Genomic DNA, 14,396 nt, shown 5'->3' on the forward strand with positions numbered 1-14,396 from the left:
GGGTTAGAGAGGGGAGGGGCCCCAGATGGGCATGTGCACAGCTATGCTTCCCAACAATATTCCGCATGATCATGCCACGTCTGGGGTTTCTTGAAGCCTGAAGAATGTTTCAGGGGTTTCTTATTGGTAAACAAAAAACAAATAGTTAGAAAAGCCTCTAACTAAAAGTTGGCTGTGACACAAGGGTACTTCCCATCACCAATATGTAGCCGTGTTCCATAGAATTTTGGATTGTTGATGTTCAACCATCAGAAGACCTCAGTGCAATGTAGTGATTAGAGAGTCATAGACTGTTAGAATTGGAAGAAATCTTGGAGACCACCTAGTCCAGCCCTCTTCTCAGTGTACTGTACCTTCAAGTACAGTATCCCTGGCAGATGGCCCTCCAGCATTTACTTAAAGACCACCAGTTGAGGAGATTCCACCACCTCTTATAGCAGTCTATTCTACTTTTACTAGCTCTTACAGTTTAGAAGTTCCTCCAAATATTTAGATGATATCTTCACTCACCCAAGTAAATTCTGGAGCAAGAGAAGACATATTTGGTCTGCTTCAGCTTCTGTATGCCAGTCCTTCAGATACGATTCTGTCTTTTCTTCTCCTGGCTAACAATGCCCAATTGTGCTTTTCTTGCATTCTGCAGAGGGTTGGACTAGGTGACTCGGTTCCTTCAAACTCTATGATTCTATTAATTGTATTACATTCTTCAGCAGCATTAGCAAGATGTCAGGACATAAGCTCTCAGTGTAACCTGGCCCACAGTGGCTTGTATCTCAATTCTTGAGCAACTGCAGGAGGTATTCATCCTGTATCTACTAATCCTCCATGTTGTTCAACATGAAATTTCTAGGACACATGTGACCCAAGCCCTTTGTAGTGTTCATGGTGACTTTGTAATGTGTGAATTGGCCCTTATAGTTACAAAATGATGATGATGTTGTGAAAAAACTCAGAGCCCCTCATGGCTGCTTCACAGGCTAAAGCAAATGACATGAGAGCCAATTTCATATCACCTCTGCACTATATAGTTTGCCCCTTAGTAGGATTCACAGTTTTATCTTTTCCTATACATTCCTTGTTATTGGGTTATCCACAAAAACAGCTTTAATTGCCCTTCCTAATTCCAGTTAAGCGATACGTATATCACCCTTCTAGAACACAATTTTCAACAACTGCTTTTGAAATAGTGAGCTGATTTATTAAAATTGCAACCTATTCCACAGGGATCGCCTACGTACCACGACTAATGTTCTGGGAGATTCCATCGGCGCAGGGATTGTAGAACACTTATCACGGTTCGAGTTGAGGAACAAGGATGCTGAGATGGGCAATTCTGTGATCGAGGAGAATGAAATGAAGAAGCCGTACCAGCTGATTTCCCAAGAGAATGAGAATGAAAAGCCCTTAGACAGTGAAACCAAGATGTGAGGTATAGACAGTTCGATACAAAGCACTAGATATGTGGGAAGTGTACACTATCTCCCGTCCTTTCCATATCCTATGATCATCTCTGTTCAAACAGAGCACTGCGGGGTTGGGGTAATACTTAGGAGTTAATTGGATGCTATGAGAAATACCGAGCTGCCATCACCAAATTTATCTTTCCCCCCCTCTTCCTTGCATTGTCTAGGTCAAGCTTTCTCAGCCAGGGTTTTGTGCAACCCCAGGGTTTCTTGACAGCCCTGGAAGGATTTCCCAAAGGGAGGGGGGAATTAATTAATTTGTATATACATTTTTAATTTGTTAAACATTTATCGGGTGATTTGATCATATATGGACCACCCCCCCCCAATGGCCAGTGATGGGGCTGGAGAGGTGGGAAGGGGATGGGCTCCAGGTGGCCGGGTACAAATCTATGCTTCCCAACCATATTCTGCACAATCATGCCACTTCTGGGGTTTCTTGAAGCCTGAAGAATGTTTCAGGAGTTGCTCAACAGGTTCATTAAAAGAGTGACATGGCTTCATATATGAACACATACAGCTGCCTTTTATTGACTCAGACTCTTCATCTCTTCTGGTCAATACTGCGACTGGCAGAAGCTCTCAGACAAAGGCTTTTTACATCATCTACTTGATGATCCTTTAAAAAAAATACTCCAGGGAATGAATGTAGAACATTCTGCATGCAAAGCAGAAGCTTTTTTGGGGGGGGGGTTATACCACCCATTCTTTACGGCTCGGAGCAGTTTACATGGAACATTGTATAAATTTACATGGAACATTATAACAATCTTTAACATTATACAAATTGTGACTCTTCTGCTGAGTCACAACCCAGCCTAATGCAGTGTGTATTTTCCCACTCACATGGTCAGTATTGTAAAGCAGGATGAGGAAAACAAACAGCACGGTGATATACACATTGTGTTTACCTAGAGTTTCGTGAAACCCTGGGGTTTCTTGATGGCCCTGGAAGGATTTCCCAAATGGGTGGGATTTTATTTGTATATATATATATATATATATATATATATATATATATTTAAAATGTTAAACATTTATTGGGTGATATGATCATATATGGTCATGTCGAAACCCCCCCCCAAAAAAAAAATGGCCAATGATGGGCCTGGAGAGAGAGGGTATGTACACGGCTATGCTTCCCAACCAGATCCTGCAAAATCGTGCCACTTCTGGGGTTTCTCAAAGCCTGAAGAACGTTTCAGGGGTTTCTCAATGGTAAAAAAGTCAAGAAAGGCTGACCTAGACATTACAGGGAAGAAGGAGGGGAAGGGAATCTGATAGCAGCTCATGTCTCTTGCAATGTCTAATTAAACCAGGGGTCCCCAACATGGCACCCATCAACACATTTCTCAGCACCCACCAGGCGTTTTTTGAAGGTGGGGAGGGCCAGGTGGGGCTTCTGGCTGGTCACAGAAGATTGGGCTATGGAGATTTTCGGAGGCTGTTGCATCCACAGCCTTTGTTTTATTCTGTCTCCACTTTCTATGTTTAAAATCATCGCTTCCCCCCACTGCACTTGGGCTTCCTCTGTTTGGCTCTCTGCCATGCTGGGATTGCACCCACCACCTTGTGTCAGAATTCCAAAGGTGCCCCCGGGTTCAAAAAAGGTTGGGGACCCCTGAGTTAAACTCTTAGTGAAATAAAATTTCAGTTCTATAGAGCCTTATGGTATATGGTTGCATTCCTTTAAAAAAAAAAGAAAGAAAAAAAGCTTGGATAACAACTCTGGGATGCAACGTGCAATGGGGTCGGGGAATTGTAATCAAATTGCCAAGAGTATCTAAGTGTACATGTTGCTCTGTCCTGTTAATGTGATCTCGCTTTATATAAGCTGAAAAGTCAAAGTAGACAAGAAATCCCGAGAAGGGGTTTTATTTTGTAAAACAACTGTTACAACATTCGTAATGCCAGTAAGCTGCTTTTTACACGTGATGCTTCCCCCCTCCCCACACCCCCAGAGAAGTAAGTATCAGGGTTTGGAGTTTCTCTTTGTATTATCTCCTTTATTGTATTTCTGTCGGAACAATGCAAGTAGGGAGGCTGAGGTTTTCTTAGCGGAAGAAAGGTATGGATTAATATCCCCCACGTTTCACTTTTGCTGTCACACCAGCTAAGGGAAAAGTACATATCATGTTGTCCTTTCTAATCAGTGGGATATTTTTGGATCAGGAAGAAGCCGATGGCTTCCTGGTACTGTGCACCTTGGCGTCCCATTGACTTCCTAGATCATGAACCTGTAAATATCTCTGTCTATTGAGTAACGTAGCTGCTCTTCTTTGAGCTACAGTGATACTACTTACCGTAAGTAATACTACCTGTGCACACTGACTTTTCAGGATCAGTGATCTCCTATATATGTATATATACATACATACCTACACACACACACATGCACTTTGGAAGAGGAACTGTGTCTTCACCCTGTCGTTACTGTCGGAAATTTTACACCGTCAGAAGCACTTGAGAGTTTTGAAATGGCTGCTAGGCTTCCTTTGGACATCCTTATCGAACCATGAAATTAATGTTCCACTGCTCTGCTCAAGCCATGACTCACCGACATAAATGGAGCCCAACTGGCCACTGGGGGGGGGGGGGGGCTAAGCAAGACACTGAGAAGCTTCCTGCCTTCACTGTCTGGCCAACATGGCAAAATCAGGGAGCCATGTCAAATATCAGGCTAGTTACACTACTCATAGACGAAGCAATACATTTGGCTTGGCTCCATAGGTCACCAGTTGCATAGACGAGAACTAGGGACAAACTACACATTACATTGTTTGGCCAGTTGGGATGGGGTTCCCCAGGCCCGGCTCATATTCCATGCAATTACACAGCAGCCACAGGGAAAGACCATTTTGAAGTCCCCAGGAGTCCAATTCTGCTTTTAGAATCATAGAGTTGGAAGGGCCCATACAGGCCATCTAGTCCAACCCCCTGCTCAACGCAGGATCAGCCCTAAGTCTGCCAAGGGGGAGGTGCTTTCTCCAGGCTGCTTCTTGAGGTTGAAACCCTCCCAGCAGGAAGTGATTTGTATAACTTCGGAGTGGAGCCTGCTTAGAATGGTCTGCACCGCAACTGCAGAATTATGCAAATAAGCCTGCAGGGGGTTGTTTCGATTCGGGAAAACATTGTGGAGGGGAAAGCAGGATACTCTCCTCTTCCCACACTACAATTCTGAACAGAATCGGTCCCTTGGGGAATTTTAAAATGTCTTTCCTTGCAGTTGCCTTTTGCCTGGGGAATCCCAACCTGACCCACCGCAAAAACACGATCGTTTGCCACTTACGGAGTGAATTTGACAGATCTTTTCCCATCAGAATTGGGAACGTAGCTGACCTGTTAGCTCCACTAAAAACATAGCCACTTCCTATCAGTTGAATTGCCATGGGCTTCCAGGTGAATCCCGGGAACTGTAGTGTAGGGGGAGAGAGAGTAACAAATGAGTTTAAATTTGTGGCACAAATACACCTTAAGTATTCAATATTTCTTCTCTAACGGCAGTATAATTTTTTGGAAGTTGGTTGAATGCAGACAGTCTCAAAAGCAGAGGAAATGGCTTGCACATACATTTGCTGCATTCTGAGCCTTTCGTTTCTGGAAAATGTGTTCAAACCATTTCCACCGTATGCCTCCATTCAGACGTCACAAGAGACTTCAGTGATCAATATACCTACATTGGCATAAGTACTAGATTCAATACTGTAGAGCAGCTGTCCCAACCCTGGGTCCGGAGACCGGGATCGGTCCGTAGATCAGTTGCTACTGGGCCGTGGCTCCTCCTCGGGGGCTGCCCTGCCACTCTGCCGCCGGCTCACCTTTGGTGCTCTCTGGTGGCCGCCATGGCTGGGGCTCCCCCTCGGCGTGGCACTGTGCAGCCGCTGCTAGCAGCGCCCCCCAGCGGGTGGCGGGAAGTCAGGGAAAGCAAGCGGAGCAGGGGCTCAGGCGGTGGTGGCGACGTCCCTCAGCAAAAGACTACCCCCCCCTCGGGCCTCAGTAAGATTGTCGAGCGTTGACCGGTCCCTGGTGATAAAAAAGTTGGGGACCACTGCTGTAGAGTATAAAGCATGGTTTGATCAAACCCTGGTTAGTGATGGCAGCTGAATGGTGACAATTCTACCCACGGCAATCTGTTGGCTGTCACCCAACTGGGATCTCTACGCACCGTTCGTTGAACCACCTTTTGAACTAATCATAGCGGCCGTGATTCACAAACCAGTTTGTTGAGCAGAGCTGCCCTTCTCAGCTGCCGGTACTCAATGTCAGCCATCTAGGAAACACTCCTCCCTTTCTGTGAGACTAGGGAGAGGCATGGAACAGACAAACTGAAGGGTTTTTTTGTTTTGTTTTTTGCATGGACTTGGATTTGGTACTTCCCACTGGTGCCGTGACCAGAGTTTGTTGCACTAATCCTGATTTATTGCAATGCTTGCATGCACCGTCGGACTGGCCCTAGAACTTCTGGGGAACATTTCTGATGGGCCCGTGCCCTGGAAGGCCACTAGCAGCTTGAAGCAACCTGGGGCAAGCGGCCCTTCGATGCTCAAGGGATTTCATAGATTGTGAGGCTTGGCATCAGGCAATGGCAATTATGTGGGCTTGTGTTGGTGCCATCGCAAAACCTGGCCCCAAACACAACTGGGACCACTTAGCTAAGCTGGCTCCGGGCTTCTTTTAATGTCCCAGCCTGCCACATCTCAAAGCAGGAGCTGTCTTCCTTCCTCTTAAACATCAACCAAGAGGCATCCTTGAAAAATCCTGCCATAATATAAAGAAGAGCTCACAGACAAAACTGTTGTCACAAGAACGCTGGAGACATCGAGCAGGAGTCAGCAACCGTTCCCTCATCGTATCGAAACTGCAAAGGACAGGAGAGTCCTTCCAAAAAGGCAGATCTTCCAGTGAATTTGTTCTGCGTTTATTGCCTCTGATAATGAATGGAAACTGCCTGGCAGGTGTATGTTTCAGGGCAAGGAAGTTTCCCCCAGTCTGTTGCTGAGGTCTTCATATTGTCGGCGGCTCCAACCTAGGAAGTAAATCGGCTGCAAGGAAAATCAACACTCTGCTCCATTCTTTTATAATTATTATTTATTTTGGACTAGGAAAAAAATATGTAAGCAGCAGAATAGGGGGATAAAAGGCTTTTTAATAAATATTGAAATAACTATTGAAAATTTAAAGGAGGATTTAAAGAGAGCAATATGGTTGGCTTTCGTCAGGGAGTATGGGCAAAAGCATTTTTTAAAAGCTGAGCTACCATTCAAACATGGTGGATTTCTTTTTTAAAAGTTTGCAAATGCCAAGCTTACTCCTTGAGGATGCCCATTTATTTTTAAAAAGAGAGAGAAAGAATGCTTTATATATATATATGTACATGTATTGTCATGAGAGTCAGGAAAGGTTTATGAAACCAGAACAGCTAGAGATCAGCTCACAGGAACACACACAATCGGTGGCGTAGACCAGAGGTGGTCAACCTGCGGTCCTCCAGATGTTCATGGACTACAGTTCCCATGAGCCCCTGCCAGCAAATGCTGGCAGGGGCTCATGGGAATTGTAGTCCATGGACATCTGGAGGACCACAGGTTGACTACCCGTGGCGTAGACCACCGGACATTTACGTGTTTGCAAAGTTGTATTTCGGAGACAGGCACGATATACCCCCCCTTCTATCAAAACTGCCGGGCAAACATTTCAAGGTTAACGCTTGTTGACTGTTGTCTCTGGGAGTTCCTTCATTTGATCACAGATTTGGAATCTGGAGAATCCTGAAAGATGCCAGAACTGGGGTGTTTTATCTCTGCTCATTCTTGACACACAGTAGAATTAGATTTCTGGGAATGTCACTTCCCATCACTAAAAGTTTGGTGTGGCCGAGGTTGGGTAGACTAGGCAAGAGAGTCGCGATTAAAGTTGCCAGGAGATCCAAATTTTTTTAAAAAGCAGGTGCAGGGTCCTGGTGTTGGGTGGGTATCAAGATAACTCCCCTCCCCTCTCTCCCCAATGTAAACACCTTGGAGGTATTCTTTGCTCCAGTAGGAAAAGCATCCTTTAATCTTCCAGTGGCACTCCCTTGTTCAAACAGAAGACATTCCAAAAGACATTGGTGGGCCTCATGCATGGAGCCATGGCCCCTCCCCAACAGCCCTCCTGCACAAATGATCCGGTGTATGTATATTGCCTTGTTTGGGGGATGAAATGGTTCCCCCCCCCATTCCAGCTTTTGGGCATCCGTGTCTCATGACTAGGAGGAGAGGAGTCTTCTCCTTGCTGTGCAAGTCTTGGTTAATCTCTCTTTTCTATCCTGCCCTGATGGAAGCCAACAGAATCTGTGTGACGTCTTGCTCTGTAACATCTCTCTACCTACCTCTTACATCACTGAGGGCTTCCTCTGCCACATCACCTTCACTGCATGGGAAGCCAGAGAATGAGAAAGGGACTCAAGATGTGGCTCCCATTCATACTGCCAATGCCCACTTTCCCAAGGAGGAGTGACACTGGTCTCAGGAGGACCCACATGGTCGATTCTTCTTCAGTGGGCCAAGATCTCTGTGGCTACCTTTTCAGAGTGGTAAAAAGAGGACCTGAACCTCTGTCTTCACCCACATGAGTTTTCTGAAACACCTGTTCCAAAGTATGACCTATGAGTTACCCCCGGAGACACAGACACTGCAAACTGTGAACTGCAAAAGATATTTTGGAAGCGTCAGAATGCTGGTCATAGGCAGATCTCTTCTTTGGAGCAATGAGGCAGGCTCCTTATTCCCGGAGTAGCATATCCCACTCACTTAGCCTTCTCTAGAGTACCTCATCTAGAAACTGAATAGGACTTAACCCTGCACATTCAGGACCGTTTCCGCACTGGGAACTTCGGTGCCCCGGCTGCCATGCAGGAGGAAAAATCCCGAGCAGATGAGGTGTATCAGGGCAAATGCTCCCCTATGCAGGAGCAGGAAGAGGCGGGGCAACCAGCCCCGGCTCAGTTCCAGCCTGTAGCCTGGCACAAAGCCTCCAGTGCAGAAACGGTCCAGGATTTGAGTGCCTTAACCAATGCAGAGCTATTGAGTTATTACTGACTGAATTCAGTAATAGGCAATCTTTCCCACCCACCCTTTGTTTGTCTCTTATTTTTGCTAACAGACAGGAACCCTGGTTTACAGACAGGCACCTCCTGATATGTAACTAGAGATATTTTTATATAGATGCTGTATTCAGTATGTTGGTACAAATGTTAATTCTAGGTTATACAGAGTAACTTTTTAATTGTGTTTCGCTTTTGATTGGGGACTGTGTTTGGAAATAAGCTGCAAAGCCTTCGTGTCAATGACTGATCTTCTCTGACATCAACTGGGAGGAGGGGAAGAACTGCATTACCAAGTCTATCAACGTATTATCATTATTTTGACACTAACTCTGTTTTGTATGGGGAAACAGGTACCATAGAACTATCTCTTTTCCCTGCCCACTTCGGGGTGGCGGCTGGGTACACCCAGTGTGGCTCAAGAAGCATTACTTTGTAGATGTATTTTCCAATAAAAATTAGTTTTACATTATTATTTTTTTAACTGTGTGTTTTTCCCTCAGAAGATAATGGAACGGCACACTAGCTCATACCTCAACACCCAAGGGAAATAGTGTGCGGTAATTGTTAGAGTACTGAGGGCTGTACACTGCCTTTCATTGTCTGAAGGAATCTCAGAGCCTTCCTTTTCTCTTTTCATAACAGACACCTTGTGATGTAGGTAAGCCTAAGAGAGCTCTGAGGAAACTGAGATTGATCCAACGACACCCAGCAGGCCTCATGTGGAAGAGCGGGGAATCAAATCCGGTTCTCTAGATCAGGGGTAGTCAACCTGTGGTCCTCCAGATGTTCATGGACTACAATTCCCATGAGAATTGTAGCCCATGGACATCTGGAGGACCACAGGTTGACTACCCCTGCTCTAGATTAGAGCTGCCACTCTTAACCACTACACCAAACTGGCTCTGTGACTGAGGAGATCTGGGTTTTATCATTCTTTACTCTGCCATGAGGTTCACTGGACGACCTTGGGCCAGCCATTCTCCCTCAGCCTACCCCACCTTGCAGGATTCTTGTAAGTAGAACGTGAGGGAGGGAGAGTCACGTATACCTCTCTGAAGTCCTTTTAGAAAGCGCAGGATGAAAATGTGTTTGAGAGACTTAATCCCAAGTGTATTTACTCAGGAGTCAGTGTTATTGATGATTTGTAGCAATTGCCAAATAAGTAGCCGTACCATCAATAGTACACGACTGTGCCCTTGTACCATCACGTTGACAGTGGACATCGCCAAAAACCATAGCTGAAAAACAAGGAAGTGCTGTCAAGCTGCAACCAACTCATGGCACCCCCAACCATGATGAACCCAACCCCAGCCATGCTACATGGAGCTTTGGAGGTAAGCGATGAGAGAGTTGGCTGGTCATTGCCTTCCCCCATGTAGCAACTCCATTCTTCCTTGGGGGATCTCTCACTCAAATGCTAACTATGGCCAACCCTTCATAGCTTCCAAGCCCCCAAAAGTATGAGCCAAACGGGACTGTTCAGACTGCCAATCACCATAGCCATTGCTACCCAAATATGGTGCCACTTTTTTAGCAGGTGGGGCTAGGCAGATAAGATGGAGATCAATGGATTCCCATATCAAATTGGAAGCCAAGGAGCACATGTCACGCCAGCATTTCAACTTTCATATTTTTCTCACTACGGTTCGCCTTCAAGCCTCAAAGCCATCTCTCATTGGTGGAGTTTGGTAGGCGTAGATGTCGGCTCTTCTGACAAAGGAACCATGTACTCCATTTTTGTTTTCAGGTGCGCTTCCAGCTCACTCAGCTGCCTTACACCCATGACCATTAAAAATACAACCATGTTACAGTTTCAAATGGCCCAAACAGGTTCAAAGTGTCTGAACAGTGTCAGTGTTGCCCTGACACCAAAGAACTAGGTTCAAATCTGGTAGCACCAGCAAGATTTTCAGGGCGTCTGGCAATGGGAGCTTAGACTCTCAAAAGGCTTTACCCCAAAACTTTTGTTGGGATCTAAGATGCTCCTGCACTCAGATCTAGCTGTTCCGTTATGTTAACAGTTCTTTAAATGAATCACAGCAGTACTAGAGCTCTTCTCAGGACCCCTGCAGGAGGCTGGCTGCTTGTGTAGTGAGCTAGGCTTAAAAAGGCCTAAGGTAAGGGTGAAATAGCTATGCTCGACATACCTTGTCTTATATTTAAGACAAGATTTCTAGAACATTCCACCAAGAAAAACATGCATGCTCATTTTTCTCCCTTTAACACATTGATTCAAGCATACACAAAGGTACGGATTACATTATTTCTTTTTCTTACCCTTGATGAAAGTTGAACTTTCTAGGAATGACATAATATGTGACGAAAACAGTATCTCATCAGTTCAATCACCAGGGCCCTCATAAGCCCTTTGGGCTCCTCTTCTCCCATTTTTAATCTGTGGCTGCCTTCAAATGTACCAGGGCCCCTCCAAGGGGACATATGCCCCCCCCCCATTGAGATTGGCTGGTCTAAATTATCCTCTAAACCTGTTGTATGAAATTGTATTTGCTGTCGTTAAATTATTTTGTTAACTGGTTCCTCTGCACCGCATGGAAGGGTGAGCACCATTAAACTGTATAACGTTTAAATCATTTTGTGGCAGATGGAAATCCCCTGGCTGCCTTCTAAGGATATTGGAGAGGTTTCAAGAAAGGATCTCAAACTCAGGTGCTGGAATGCTAACTGAGGCAACAAACAAGTGACAACATATTCACACACACACACATTAAAACTGAGCCACAACTGTATATTTAACCAGGTGGACATTCTTGCATTCACAGAAATGCTGTGCTGCAGATATTTGTGTTTTCCACTAGCAATGTTATCCATTATTATAATGTCATAAGCTATAACAAATAGAAGAAGAAGAAGAGTTGGTTCTTATATGCCGCTTTTCCCTACCCAAAGGAGGCTCAAAGCGGCTTACAGTCGCCTTCCCATTCCTCTCCCCACAACAGACACCCTGTGGGGTGGGTGAGGCTGAGAGAGCCCTGATATCACTGCCTGGTCAGAACAGTTTTATCAGTGCTGTGGCGAGCCCAAGGTCACCCAGCTGGCTGCATGTGGGGGGGCGCAGAATCGAACCTGGCATGCCAGATTAGAAGGCACACTCCTAACCACTACACCAAACTGGCCTGAAGCGGCTGGCAAGCATTTAAAGATCAGATTTATAGTTCCCATCAGTCACCTTATAGATATGCATGGAGGACAAGTCTATCAATGGCTATTAGCCATGGTGACTGAGGAGAACTTCCACATTCAAAGGCACTAAACCTCTTGAGTCCTAGAACCAGGAGGCAATATCAGGAGAAGGCCTCTGTATGCCTTATTGTTGGCCCTCCAGAGGAACTGATTGGCCCCTGTGAGAGACAGGATGCTGGAATAAATGGACCACTGATCTGATCCAGCATAGCTCTCCTAATGTTCTTGTGAGACCTCAGCCTCTTTGCCCTGTTGTTGGCCCTCCAGAAGAACTGGTTGGCCACTGTGTTAGACAGGATACTGGTCTAGATGGACTACTGGTCTGATCCAGCAGGGCTCTATTCTTTCTTAGATGAATAAGGAGAACATGAAGAAGTTTGTAAAATTAGAGAGACCTTTTTGTTTACTTAGAGAATGCATATGCTACCTCTCCAGAGACCTGCTCAAAAAAACTTGCAAATAAAATAAGTACCTTACCCTGAAGCACTTTATCCGGCTAGTCCAGGATTGGCAAGTAATAAATCAAATAAATAAATCAAATCATCAAACAGCAACATGCATTATCAATATTATAAACAAATCAGGGCTTAAAACAAACATAAAACAAACACCGGGCAGACTCAACAAATCTATTAAGAAGTCCAGGCTGGAAACAGAATATTAAACACTTGACAAACTGTAGTTAAAAGCCAATGTCAAAATAAACACTTTGGCCTGGCATCTATAAGATAATAAGGTAACATCAACAGACGAGCATTCCAAACCACAGAAAATGCCCTGCAACTAGTTACCTTGTGCTTCTCCTCCACAGGTGTGTGTTTGGGAGGGGGGGTGCACAGAGAACAGACCTTTAGAGGCAGATCTTAACAGGCAAGCTGGACAATTTGGGGAAAATGCTTACCGAACTCTCCTCTGCGATATGGAGCAGCAACCAGTGTCAAATGGGGGCTCCCCAACTTTGTGGGCTCCCCAGAGGTATCCAGATGGTCACTGTAAGAAAGAGGCCCTAAGAGTGCCCTGGCATGAATGCCAATTGGGGCACACTTCGACTGTTAAAAGGAAAAAAGTGACATCATAGGTAGAGTATTTATTCTCAGGGCACACGCACAGCATCGTTAATGCTGGGGGCTATTTAATAACAACCTAAAAAGTGAACATGAAAAAGCACTGAGCACGTTCGGAAGTCACACCCATCCTGCAAGGCAGTTCTGAAAGACAGGAGGGCGTTCCCTCTTCCGCATGTCTATGAAAGACAGGCGGTTGAACATCATTCCTTTCCCTTTCAAAAAGTTATTGCCTTCCTCTTGCTTGAGACCATGAAGTTGGCCTTTCCCCTCCTTCAAGACACAAACTTGAAACCAGCATTCCCAACTGTGCCACTGCTCAAAGGGTTGCCATCCTACAGGTGGGGCCTGGAGATCTCCTAGAGTGACAACTCATCTCCAGGCTTCAGAGATCAGTTTCCCTGTAAGCTGCAGAGGATGGACTCTATGGTATAAATCATAGAGGCTAGGAGAAACAGACGTCCTAGAATGCTACAACACACCGCTAAAGGCTCAGCACCCAAATCGCCAAGAATTTCCCACGCCAGGTTTTTATTTTTATCTTATTGTATTTAAACTGACGAGGCCACAGCAATAGTAAAATAGAATCATAGAACCATAGAATCATAGAGTTGGAAGGGGCCATACAGGCCATCTAGTCCAACCCCCTGCTCAACGCAGGATCAGCCCTAAGCATCCTAAAGCATCCAAGAAAAGTGTGTATCCAACCTTTGCTTGAAGACTGCCAGTGAGGGGGAGCTCACCACCTCCTTAGGCAGTCTATTCCACTGCTGAATTCCTTTCACTGTGAAAAATTTTTTTCCTGATATCTAGCCTATATCGTTGTACTTGAAGTTTAAACCCATTACTGCGTGTCCTCTCCTCTGCAGCCAACAGAAACAGCATCCTGCCCTCCTCCAAGTGACAACCTTTCAAATACTTAAAGAGGGCTATCATGTCCCCTCTCAACCTCCTTTTCCCCAGGCTGAACATTCCCAAGTCCCTCAACCTATCTTCATAGGGCTTGGTCCCTTGGCCCCAGATCATCTTCGTCGCTCTCCTCTGTACATATACAAATAAAATACAAATATAGAAACAAACAAAATAAAACAGGGGGAGGGGGGGAGACAATCTCTTATCCTTAAAACTAGAATAAAATAGGACAATCCCAGTACTGTAGGTACAGAAAAGCCACCCTACCATAAGGCAACAAAGTTTACAGGCAGCAGCACAAAACTTTGCTGTAACAGCTGACAACTCAGGGTTCTCGTCCTTCAATAACATTTTTACCAGCACGGGCGGCCAGGAAACCTTTTTAACACAAGAGTTATCAATTTAAAACGGATATCATTGTAAAAAGAACAATGCAATAAAACATATTCTACGGTTTCAAGCTGTCTAGTTCCGCACAGATTGAATCACCCACATTTGGCAACTGTACACTGCCATGAAACAGTAAAGGAGAAAAATCAGGCATCTGAATACAACAAGAGAAAATCTGGCATTTAAATATACCAGTTTTGATCTGCTACTGATCCTATGTACAGCCTCAGACAGGTTTGTTGGTTTGTGCTGTTACATTCCTACCACTTGGGAAGCGGTAAA

The 14,396-nt window shown here is 45.1% G+C and overlaps 1 protein-coding gene across 2 annotated transcripts in view; it reads left to right on the forward strand.

The window, feature by feature from the left end:
- Positions 1-9,016, forward strand: part of SLC1A3 (solute carrier family 1 member 3) — a 56,753-nt gene extending 47,737 nt beyond the window's left edge. Inside the window, exons 10-11 of one of the 2 annotated variants that reach the window (XR_013233014.1) lie at positions 1,224-6,931; positions 7,049-9,016. Coding sequence is in view for 1 of the 2 variants with exons in the window: in XM_077346986.1 (XP_077203101.1) it covers positions 1,224-1,428 (205 nt within the window). In the remaining variant the exon portion in view is untranslated. Of the gene's footprint in view, positions 1-1,223 lie in introns of both variants that reach the window. The other variant, XM_077346986.1, reaches the window with a different exon arrangement.
- Positions 9,017-14,396: the final 5,380 nt, after the last annotated feature.

This window comes from Paroedura picta, chromosome 7 (assembly GCF_049243985.1).
Source record: "Paroedura picta isolate Pp20150507F chromosome 7, Ppicta_v3.0, whole genome shotgun sequence".
Lineage (NCBI taxonomy): Eukaryota > Metazoa > Chordata > Lepidosauria > Squamata > Gekkonidae > Paroedura > Paroedura picta.